Source organism: Schistocerca americana, chromosome 10, assembly GCF_021461395.2.
Source record: "Schistocerca americana isolate TAMUIC-IGC-003095 chromosome 10, iqSchAmer2.1, whole genome shotgun sequence".
Classification (NCBI taxonomy): domain Eukaryota; kingdom Metazoa; phylum Arthropoda; class Insecta; order Orthoptera; family Acrididae; genus Schistocerca; species Schistocerca americana.
Genome location: NC_060128.1, coordinates 154,941,273 through 154,954,025, shown reverse-complemented (window position 1 = coordinate 154,954,025; position 12,753 = coordinate 154,941,273). Strand labels below are relative to the sequence as shown.

The 12,753-nt window shown below is 37.8% G+C and overlaps 1 protein-coding gene across 1 annotated transcript in view; it reads left to right on the top strand.

Moving 5' to 3' along the window:
• The first annotated feature begins 251 nt into the window (after positions 1-251).
• LOC124552321 (serine-aspartate repeat-containing protein I-like) overlaps positions 252-12,753 on the top strand; it is a 202,553-nt gene continuing 190,051 nt past the window's right edge. Inside the window, exons 1-2 of the mRNA XM_047126593.1 lie at positions 252-1,291; positions 1,371-1,407. Of these exons, the coding sequence (XP_046982549.1) occupies positions 327-1,291; positions 1,371-1,407 (1,002 nt within the window). The 5' untranslated portion in view covers positions 252-326. The remainder of the gene's footprint in view (positions 1,292-1,370; positions 1,408-12,753) is intronic.

Below are 12,753 nucleotides of genomic sequence, written 5' to 3'. Positions count from 1 at the left end.
GTTCTGAAAGAAACCGTCGAAGTGAAAACTAGTAATGGAAACCTATTTGCATTCATATTCGAAAATTGTAAAATTAATTAATTTTAAAATTAAGTAATTTATTATCAAATGATCCGTACATGAAAAGGCTGCTATTTTGCGACTGAGGTAACAACTTTACCTGAAGTGGCTCTGTTGTTCCACGGTTGTACCAATAACATCTTTGGCAAATATGAATGTGTCATAATCGCTGAATTGAGCTGCCAAGCAGAAGTGTCGTTTGTTTACCGCGTGTGGGATTTTGTGATATGTTGTGATAGCCTTTGTTGATGTTATTGTGATTGAAAATGACTAAAATCAAACCAAAGAAAGTTACTATAGCAAATCCCGCAGCAGCGTCTAGCCCCCCGCCAGTAGCAAATCTCAGCACGTTCAATTTATGTAAATTAATAAAGTTATTAAACAGAAAAAAATTATTGGCCCTCAAATGGTTTCAGAGAATAGGCATGCTGAACAGAGAAACAGCGTGCGATAATTGCGGCAGGCCGATGACACTGGTTCACCGACAAAATTGCACCGGCTCCAGAGCTGACAAGTATGAGTGGGAGTGCAATAAATGTCGAATGTGTACCAAGTCCCTAAGAAATGGCACTGTTTTCCAATCTAGTAAATTGTCACTTCAGAAAATTACGATTCTGATGTATTTTTGGGCACATGATTTTCCACCATGCGTTGCTCAGAGAGAACTTTCGATTACTGTGCGTACTGTTAATAAGTGGTATCTATTGTGTCAGGAGGCCTGCATGGATGCGCTGATCAGAAATACTTCTAAGCTTGGAGGAGAAGGACGCAACCTAGAAGTTGTAGAGGGCAAACTTGGGAAGAGGGCAGTAGATAATTACAGGACCCCAGCAGAGCACCCTGTCATTGGCGTTATTGATGTTGACAATGGTAGCTGCTTTTTGCAGGTAGTGATAGGTAACACAAAAGCTACACTGATAACTTTACTGAAAGAGAGGATTGCAAATGGAACTACACTTCACTCAAAATGCTGGAGGCTTCGTGAATGCTATAGTGACGATAAATTCTGTAAAGTTGTCAAGAATCATAAACTTACTCTCAGTAATGAAGTGGGAAACACCTTTCAAAAACTTCATGCTAAAGCGTGTAAATCAGGAGATAATGTGGGCACAGAATTGTCATTTGATCCATTATTGTGCGCTGCCATTTACAAGAATGCCATGAAAAATGAAGAATTTTTCTTTGTGAAATTTCTCGGAGAACTAGGAACCCTATATCGTGATGGAATTCGGTAAGCAAAATAGAGGATGGAACTTGCATATGTCACATGAGATGTCAGCATAAGCTCTAAGAAATATTTTTAATTTCAGATATGAGATGATGAGCCAGTTGGAGCATACTGATTCGGTAAGTAATAACAACAGATTGCAACTTTTTAATGGTCAAAAGCTGACATTAGTAAGATAATAAAATTTCTGTAGTGGAAATGTGATAGTTGAAAAGTGTACTGTTTAGTCTCTCAGTTTTTATGGATGTATGTCAATGGACTTGTGTCTTGTATTATGTGTTGCACAAATATACAAAAAAGGGTCATATTCTTACAAAGTTTAGTTCATCAGTTTGATGCTATTATTGTTCCTGCACAATCAGAAACTAGTTTTCATAATAGAAAAAGTGTTCTAATTTAACTGCTTAGTCTTCTGTGGCCATAGTCAATTGACATTAAAAGTTTTCAAAGTTTTCTGATTAATCGGATCAGCACAGCTAATGCACACCAGTAGACCCAGACAAAAAGGCCACTGTAACCATTGCTAAATCATTGGCTTGTCCAGTATAGGTTTTTTTTACAGTGGGGTCATTTCATGTCAGTTCAACCAGGGGCTCCAGCTCATAGTCTCAGATTTGACTGAAATTCAGTACACTAATTCTACCATGTGTAGAACACTCGCGTACAAAGTATTAGTTTCCCCTGACAATTAGTTCCAGAATTATGACTTGTGAAAGAAGGTGACATGACCCGGAAATTGCAACCCGCATCTGGCAATCTATCTTCAGACCCAACTTCAGGTCTTAATAACTTTGGAACTATTCCACACAGTTCAGTGAAATTTTTACAACCCAGTAACATCCATCTAGAGAACACACTCCATGAATCAAAACACCAACAACATATTTCTGAGGGAAAATAAAAAATTCCGAAATGTGATTTGAAAAATGTAATACGTTAAAAGGTACATATTGTAGGTGCCCTCTATGCCAAATATAATTCACTCAAAAAGGGTATAAATTTTTTGTGGTAAGCTTAATGTGGCCTAAGCGCACACAGAACTCATCATGCCCATATCAGTCGCAAAAACTCAGTTACATGCACACGAAAATTCAAAAATTTAAGAAATTACCTCAAAAACATGGATTTTCTAAGTGTGGTAGCACAAAAGGGACAAGTCGTATACAAGCCAAATTTCACGCACTGCATAAGTAGACCATAATGATATATATCTCAAAACACAGTTTTGTAAAAACATATTGTAAACTGTTCTGCCTCTTCTTATCCTCTCCAACAACTGTTTAATCACTAAGCAACAACGTACAGACAGAGTAACACAACCTATCATTAATGTTTACTGCACCTTAACTGCTAAAAACCGGCTGATTGTGCTTCGAACAGAAGGACTTTAGTTACTGTACTCTGTACATTGAGTGGCAAATTGTACTGTCTTCCTGACACTGTGGTAGGAACTGGAACTGTCATAAGAACATGTTCGAAAGGAATCCAACACCTGTCTGCCAAACGTGGCCAATGAAATGATCTTGCTGGTCCTATGAAGTTCACAAATACATCACCTTCTGCTTCACAGTACTCTGTGACTCATCCTAAGTACCATTTGTCATCATAAACAGCAATAACATAGCAACCTGGTTGTATGTTGCTGCTTTTGCTTCTGAATCCTGAGTCAGACACACTGTGAAGACACATGTTGTGCATGAACTTACAGTTATAACCGGACAGTCTGCTCATCTGCACATTGTCAGAGTCCGCTGGAGAGAAGTGATGATGGATCCTTGTGTCTGCAACAATTTTAACGTGTTCTAGTCTGCTTTTTAGCAACTCTTCGACTGATTTCACCTCATCTTTCGAAACATAGAATGATTGTATGCGAGATATATTTTTCTGTACCCAAGTAAATAATTGAAAAGGTGTTAGAATGGGACCTTCTGTAAGGTGCTGCAGACTAGCTTGTAATGCCATGCTCTTAATGGTAGCACCAATACCATCACATACATTTTTACCATGACTTGGTGCGAAAAAATTCCATTCTGCATGAATCTGAAAATCATGGTAATGCATGCATAAATTTTTAAGATTTTTACAGTTTTTGTACTGACTAGCTGCCCCATCACTGAAGTATTTCGCAAAATGTACGTGAGGCAGCTTGTTTTTCACATATTCCATGACAGTGCGAATGTGGGCATGAACTGCAATGGCATGGTGACACACACATCACCTGATCACCTCTATAGTAAATTGCAAATGGCTGGAGAGTTGCTTAACTGTTGTCCCAGTGATATCCTTGAACTATAAATGCATAATTTTCAGAAAAGTCTAGTATTACTATAATTTCATCTTGTTTCAAATTATCCTTACAAAACTGGAGATAAGCTGATTGTGCTGTTGCTGTGAAGCTGTATGTGGTCAGTTTGTCCGTTTTTTTGACAACACATTTCAACAAAATCTTCCACTGTACTTTGCTTTGTTTCAAGACTTGTGCGGTCCATGTGTGTCCATTGTTTATAAGAAACAAGTTCATTGTCATCCATAAGGAGTTCACCATACAGTTTGTTATTCAAGTGTTCTGCAAGATTTGCCTTACCAGGACACTTTTTACACCTGTGTATCGTGCACTGGTAGGAACTGATGTCACACACCAGCAGCTTCATTGCACCTTTGTAATCCAGACCAGAATCCTTTATAGCAGCAAACGTCAGCTTAGTATTTTGATGGGTCTTACATACAGAAACATTGTGTGTGCCCCTTGCACTTACAGGCACAACCCATTTTGGCCGAAGATTGAAAAAAAAAATGATAGACCTACTTTAGTATTGGGATACTTTTCCTTGAATTCTGCATATAGTTCTGATATGTTGCATAGCAACAGACTTTTTTTGAATCTGTACATGTACATTTCCCATTTTCGCCATTACATAGTCTTTTTTTCCAGGCATTATTCGGCTGTAGTCGTTATTTTCATAAAACTCCGACACTAGCATCTTTATTTCTGAACTAAATTGCTTACCCTGAGTGTGCTGAAGTTGTGGAAGCACTCCTTGGGTTGCTTTTATTTTCCTAGCTTGCTTTACCGTATGTGTAGAAACATTGAATTCCTTTGCAGTGTAGTCAGTAGACCAGCTGGAACGTGCAAGGGTAAGAATAGCTACTTTTTTTGGCGTGTGGATATGGCACATTTTTCTTTCAAATCATGCACAATTTTGTCTAAATCAGAGCATTTTTGGTATGATTTCTATTCCTTTGGAGCAAATAGTTCTTCCTCTTCCGCCGTTAGTGAGCCAGCTATTTTGTGTTTTAATTCCACTTGAGCTTCTTGTAGTTTTCTTCTACCATAGCTGGGCCTGTCTCTTTTCCCAACTTTGTGTGTCTTCGTGGGAGACAAACCAAGAGCAGTCACTGAAGTATTTAATTGCTCATTCGCTGTGGTTGTAGGTGGCTGATACTCTTCGTCACTGTCATGTAAATTATCAGAATATTCTTCATTTTTTAGCAGTGTAACACACCTGTAACTAAACTTTTGTCTTGGTTTCATGTAAAGTCCCATGCAGTATTCACTTTCAATACTGATTTTATATGAATTTCTCTGAGGCTACACTTCACTGTCTTGTTATGAATCCTAAATGGATCAAAACAACTTCTTTGTAGGAAAGAATGCTTATCCAGAAACACTTTCATATGATGATAACAAACACTAAAGTTTCCTGGAACTGTACTTCTTGTGCCCACAGGGTGTATCCCGGATCTCCATAGCAACAAATCTTGGTCCGATTAATCCAGATCATACAGTACAAAGCAAATACATTCAGATGCTTGTGCTCTACCAGTACTGCAACTTGTTTGAACAAAAGCACCACTAGTACACTCTTCTGCCTCCATACTGACTTTTCACAACAGTACTGACCAGTCTGAACTAGAATCTTTAAAACATGAGTAACTTGTAATTGTTGTTTGTTTCCTTTGTTGTTCCTGCCTAACAATGACTCATTCTGTCCCTGAAAACTACCATTGTTTAACTTTCTGTTGCCTAATGGTTCCCAACAATTGCTGTAGCTTTATCTGAAACCAGCTGTCTGCATCATCACTATTACTTGCTAAATCGTGTTAAAAGAAACGTAACCAAATACATCTCTGTCACATTTTATTGTACACAAATGCCTTGCAATAACAAGTTGAAATTTGGCGCATATTATATTATGGTCTACTTATGCAGTGTTTGAAATTTGTCTTGGATCTCACTTGTCCCTTTTGTGCTACTACACTTAGAAAATCCATGTTTTTCAGGTAATTTTTCAAATTTTTGTATTTTCGTATGCATGTAACTCTGTTTGTGTGACTGATATGGGGAAGATGAGTTCTGCGTGTGTTTAGGCCACATAAAAAAAAAAAAATCCCTTTTTGAGTGAATTATATTTGGCATGGAGGGCACCTAGAATATGTACCTTTTAACGTATTACATTTTTTAATCACATTTTGGATTTTTTTTTTCCCTCAGAAATATGTTGTTGGTGTTTTGATTGATAGAGTGTGTCCTCTAAGTGGGTGTTACTGGTTGTAAAAATTTCACTGGACTGTGTGGAATAGTTCCAAAGTTATTAAGACCTGAAGTTGAGTCTGAAGATAGATTGCCAGATGCGGGTTGCAATTTCTGGGTCGCACCACCTTCTTTCACAAGCCATAATTCTGGAACTAATTGCCAGGGAACTTAAAATTTTGTACATGGGTGTTCCACACTTGGTAGCATTGGTGTGCTAAATTTCAGCCAAATCTGAGACTTTTCTTAGAAAAGCTGCAATTATCTGCTACCACTCTTCAGCCCTTGTGGAAACATCTACTCTATACTCCACAAACCACAGTAAAGTGCATGGTACAGGGTATGTCCCATTGAACCAGTTATGTGGATTGCTTCCCATTCCATTCATCTATGAAGTGTGGGAAGAATTATTGTTCGAATGCCTCTGTGTGCGCAGTAACTGTTCTAATCTTATCCTCACTATCCCTATATGAGCAATACATAGGAAGTTTCCAGAATGAGATTTTCACTCTGCAGCGAAGTGTGCGCTGATATGGAACTTCCCAGCAAATTAAAACTCTGTGCCGGACCGAGACTCGAACTCGGGACCTTTGCCTTTCGCGGGCAAGTGCTCTACCATCTGAGCTACCCAAGCATGACTCACGACCTGTCCTCACAGCTTCAAATCTGCCAGTATCTTGTCTCCTACCTTCCAAACTTCACAGGTCGTGAGACGTGCTCGGCTAGCTCAGATGGTAGAGCACTTGCCCGTGAAAGGCAAAGGTCTTGAGTTCGCGTCTCGGTCCAGTACACAGTTTTAATTTGCCGCAAAGTTTCACACAGTAAGTTTTAGTATATTCATAGAGCCATCATTTAAAGCTGGTTCTTGAAACTTTGATAATAGACTTTCTCAGGATAGCTTACATCTATCTTCAAGAGTCTTCCAATGCAGTTCATGCAGTATCTTTGTGACACTCTCCTATGGATCAGACAAACCTGTGACCATTTGTGCTGTGCTCCTCTTTATATGTTCAATATCCCCTGCTAGTCCTATGTGGCATGGATCCCACACACATGAGCAGAACTGTGGAACCGGTTGCATAAGTGATTTGCAAGAAATCTCCTATATAAATTGAGTGCACCTCCCTAGTATTCTGCCAATAAACAGAAGTCTACCACCTGCTTTACCCATGACTGAGCTTATGTGATCACTCCATTTCATATCCCTTACAAAGTGGTCCGCCCAGGTATTTGTATGAGTTGGCCGATTCCAACAGTTACTCATTGATATTATAGTGATAAAAATACATTTTTTTGTATTGTGAAGTGAAAACTTTTACATTTCTGAGCAATTAGAGCAAGTTGCCAGTCTCTGCACCAAGTTGAAATCTTATCAAGATCTGGCTGAATATTTATGCAGCTTCTTTCAGATAGTACTTCATTATAGATAACTGCATCATCTGCAAAAGTCTAATTGTTCTCATAATATTGTCTGCAGTGTCATTAATATACAACATGAACAGCAAGGGTCCCAACACATTTCCTAGGGGCACACCCGAAGTTACTTCTATATCTGACAATGACTCTCCATCCAAGGTAACATATTATGTGCTCCCTACCAAAAAGTCCTTGATCCAGTCAAGAATTTCACTTGATACCCCATATGATCATACTTTTGACAATAAGTGTAGGTGTGGTACTGAGTCAAACGCTTTTCGGAAATCAAGAAGTACTGCATCTACCTGACTGTCTTGATCCATAACTTCCTATGTCATGTGAGGAAAGTGCAAGTTGGGTTTCACATGATCAATGTTTTCGGAATCCTTGCTTGTTGGCATTGAGGAGGTCTATCTGTTCAAGATATCTCATTATGCTTGAGCTCGGAATATGTTCTAAGATTCTACAACAAATTGATGTCAAGGGTAGTTTTGTGGATCACTTCTACAACCCTTCTTGATGACATGTGTGACCTCTGAATTTTTCGAAGAACTGGGCATATGTTTTTGTTCGAGGGATGTATAATAGATTATAGTTAGCCCCCCCCCCCCCCCCCCCGCTTTTCTAACTCAGACACAAATTCAATATAGAATATTTGCTTTGTTATCTTCAATTTGTGTTCCTGTGTCATTCGCTAGGGACTGGACACTAACTTGGGTGCCACTAACTTACGAGCAGAATTTCTTTGTGTTTTGTGATATATCATTTAACAATATTCTGCTACGGTAGTTATTAAAGGCATCATGCATTGCTTTCTTGATAGCCAAATGCATTTCAGTTAGAATCTCTCTATCTATAGTCCTACGCTTTGTTTTACTCCTACTATCCAGTAGTCTTTGTTTCATTAGAACTTTCTTTACTGTGACTGTATACCATGGAGGATCCCTTCCATTACGAACTGTTCTGCTGGGTACATATCTATCAAGTGCATACTCTGCAAACCACCTTGAGGTGTGTGGCAGAGGGTACATCCCATTGTACCAGCTATTAGGATTTCTTCCTTTCCATTCATATGTGGTGCATGGGAAGAATGATTGTTTGAATGCCTCTGCACGTGCAGTAATTATTCTAATGTTATCCTCATGATCCCTATGTGAGCAATATGGTGGGGTTGCATTACATGACATTAATACTTGTTCCTTAGATCATGAATACAACATTTTGTAATGATGTGGAACATGTCAGTTTAACGTTCGATACATGTGTACTGCATATCAAATAGAGTCTTGTCGCTTATTATTTCCGAAATTACAAATCCTAATTGTACCCTCCATATACATTTATGAAATTATAATCTTCCCACACAGCAGACAAAAATTATTTGAGGAGAATCATTTTAGCCATACATATAACACAAGAAATAAAATAATTTTATGCTCCCACACCCCAGTTGAAATTATATTCACGGACTCCACAGTATATAGGGATGACAATATACAAGAAGTTAATGGGCAAAAACATATTTAATATGAAGCCAGAAAATTTAAAAATGAGGGTAAAGCAGATTCTGTGGGAGAAATGCTACTATTCAATAGATCAATTCATAGACAATGAAATGATAATTTGAGCAACGTGTAATTAAGTTTTAGATTTTATTGTATGTATATATAACCAAATTGTATTATTATTATTATTATTGTTATTATTATTATTATTATTATTATTATGCTGTTTGTTAACATCAGCTATTCTTTGTTTATGGTGAAATTTTACCACAATTTTACGTGATTTCTGTACCTGAATCATATGATTTATGTTATGTACACTATGAGACAAATAAACCACAATTCACATCCTTCCTTCTAATGTTGTTGCTGTGCATTATGTTATTATTTTAGAATTGCAATGGGTTATTAATAACAACTTTCAGAAGTGAATATATGTATTGTGGAGGTACTGTGCATATCCCAAGTTCCTTAAATAAATGTCTGTAAGGTGATCTTGTATGGGCTCCAGTATTATTCTCAATACATGCTTTCATGCAATGAATACTTTTTCTCTTAACGAAGAATTACCCCAAAATATGACACTGTTTGAAATCTGTGGATGAAAATAGGCATAGTGGGCTAATTTACTGATCTGTTTATCACAAAAATTTGCTGTATCCTTAATAGCATAATAAGCTTAACCCAACCGTTTCAGCAGATCATCAGTGTATTTCTTCCAATTCAATTTCTCATCAATGCACACATCCAAAAATTTTGAATATTCTGCTGAGAGTCCATTTGCAGAGAACTAAATAATTTTCTGAATGACATTATTTACAATTTCCCCAGCTAATTCTTGTTCGTTGGGTGTGATTGCTCCACTGTTATCATCAGCAAAAAGAACTGGCTTTGCATCTTCATGAATGTAGAGTGGAAAGCCATTAATATCTAGAACAGTTTTGTGATTCACTCAGTCAAAAGCCTTTGAGCGATCACAAAATATCCCAGTGGGTGAGGGTTGGTTATTCAGAGCATTTAATATTTGATCAGTGAAAGCATACATACTATTTTCTGTTGAAAAGCCATTCCGAAAACCAAACTGACATTTTGTTAATACTTCATTTTTCTAATATGTGAAGCTACTCTTGAACACATTACTTTTTCAAGAATTTTGGATAAAGCTGTCAGAAGTGAGATTGGGTGGCAGTTGTTAGCATCAGACCTATCCTCTTTTTTATGTGATGGTTTAACAATAGCATTTCAGTCTATCTGGAAAAATGCCCTGTTTCAGTGAGCTACTAGTATACTCCTAGAGTAACAATTTAAAGCCAGTTCTTGAAATTCGGTTAGTAGACTATCCCAGGATAGTTTATGTCTATCTTCAAGAGTCTGCCAGTTCAGTTTCTTCAGTATGTCTGATACTCTCCCAGGGATCAAGCTAACCTGTGACCGTTCATGCTACCCTTTTCCATATACGTTCCTTTTCCGTATACGTTCCTTTTCTGTATATGTTCAGTACCCCCTGTTAGCCCTATTTGGTAAGAGTCCCGCACCCTCGAGCAATATTCTAGAATGGGTCACACAAGTGATTTGAAAACAATCTCCTTTGTTGACTGCTTGCACTTCCATAGTATTCTGCCAATAAACTGAAGTCTACCATCTGTTTTACTCATGACTGAACCTATGTGATTATTCCATTTCATATGCCTACAAAGGTATTTCTATGAATTGGCTGATTCCAACAGTGACTCACTGATATTATAGTTATAGGACACTACATTTTTTCAATTTGTGAAGTGCAAAATTTTACATTTCCAAACATTTAGAGCAAGTCGCCAATCTCTGCACCATGTTGAAATCTTGTAATGATCTGACTGAATATTTATGCAGCTTCTTTCATATAGTACTTCATTATAGATAACTGCATCATCTGCAAAAAGCTTTATTTTACTATTAATATTATTTGCAAGGTTATTAATATACAATTTGAACAGCAAAGGTCCCAAGACACTTTCCTGGGGCACATCCAAAGTTACTTCTACATCTGATTTGGACATCTCAGTGTGGTCGGGTCTATTTGTTGTCATTAGATGCAATATATTTCCATTGTGAGTGTGGTTCCTTTGTTATTTTCAGAGAAGGCATTTAGTAATGCTTCACAGGATGCCTTATCACACCTACCATGTTTCAGATATGTGTATGGTTACGTACCGCACACTTTTGAAACAACAGCTAAGAATGTGTTTGTAACGTAAAGATTATTAGTCAGTGTTGTGTTAGCATGAAAGGTGCTGTTCCTTTTAAATAAGGTCATGTTGTGAAGCACAAATCTCAAATGCAGCATCATGCACAGCCATTTAACAGAATCCCCTTTTCATTCATTCATTAACACACAGTGTTCCATAAATCCTGTGCTGAAACAGAGATTTCAGGAATAAGGAACAAACCAAATTACATATTGACCAGCAGAAACTATCATTGTTGCCTACTTCTGTGTAGTATAGTAACAGCAAAATATGATTAACATTATTCTACTCTGACTGATAATTAATTTGTTGGCCTCCATTTCTATGGATTTTCAGTATGTTGGGTTGTATGCTTATCCTGTCCCTTTTCATAGAAAAACGTGACTTGGATATATATGTATGTACAATTTAAAACAGTTTGTGTGCTATTACAGAAAATATAGTTTTTTCTGTCTGTATGACTCAAAAATGGCTTCAGATATCCAAAACTAGTTGTAAATTAAATACAAAAATTGAACCTTGCCACTTTGGCTGTTCGTATATCAAACTTCACAACTCTGTTGGCTGTATGCACACCTCTGTCCACATTAAACCCACTAACTGCCAACAGTGCAATACTTACATTTCCACGGCTGTCATCCTCCCACACCAAAAAAATCCTTCCTCTGCACCTTATCCATACATGGACAGTGTGTTATAATAATAAAAAAAAAAAACAAATACATATATGAGTGAAAAAAATTAAAGGATAATACAATTGCATTATTAGAAATGTTCTGCTTGTACGAATTTAGGCTATTTGGACTTCCTCTCCTACATTTCAATTGTAGATGCAGGCAGCCGACTTCAAGGACACCTGTGCATGTCAAAAAATGAAGAAAATCCTCCTTACTTGGCTCCACTTCACTTAAATTAAAAAAAATATTTAATACTGTTGTTAAATCATCTCGTATTCATACACACATAGAATACATAACACTCGCAATACTTCATACTTTAAGCAATACATCTTAACCATCCCTCCACATACGAGAGAGTGTGAAAACAAAATCATGTACAAAGAAAAATTAGTGATGTTTTTTATTTATTTATTTTTCATTTGTCTACACCTTACCGTGCATTCATAATTAATGTCTTTTCCGATGCTTGTGGTCGATTGCCATTTCATTTTTTTTTTTTTTTTTTCTTAAATAAATTTTAACCTTACCATATTGGGTGGGGGGTGGGGTGTCTTTCACCATGTACCTACACAACAGCTATCTGCAGTGTTGAGAACTCCCTCACCTGGTACACTGAAGTGTTCATAAAGGTCTTCACAGGCAAGCAGTGCCCTCCTGAACCTGGTCCTCAAACAGATTTCCTCTGCCATATCCTCACACACCGCCAACCCTCCCATCAACCCCAATGATCAGCTACAAAGGAACACATCCAGTGTCACCCCACACTAGAACAACTAAACCATATCCTTTGTCAGGGCTTTGACTCTCTCTCATTGTACGAGGAAATGAGGGGCGTCCTACCCGAGATCCTTCCCACACTTCCTATAGTGGTGGTCTGTCGCCCGCCTGACCTACTACCATCCTAGTCCACTCCCACGCCAGCTCCTCTCCCAGCTGTTTGTCACAGGTAACATATCCCTCTGGAAGACCAAGTTGTGAGACCTGCCCAATCCACCCACCCAGCACTTCCTACTCTAGTCCTGTCAAAGCCTTATCCTACTCCATCACAGGCCAGGCCACCAGTGAAAGCAGCTTTTTTTTTTTTGTCATCAGTCTACTGACTGGT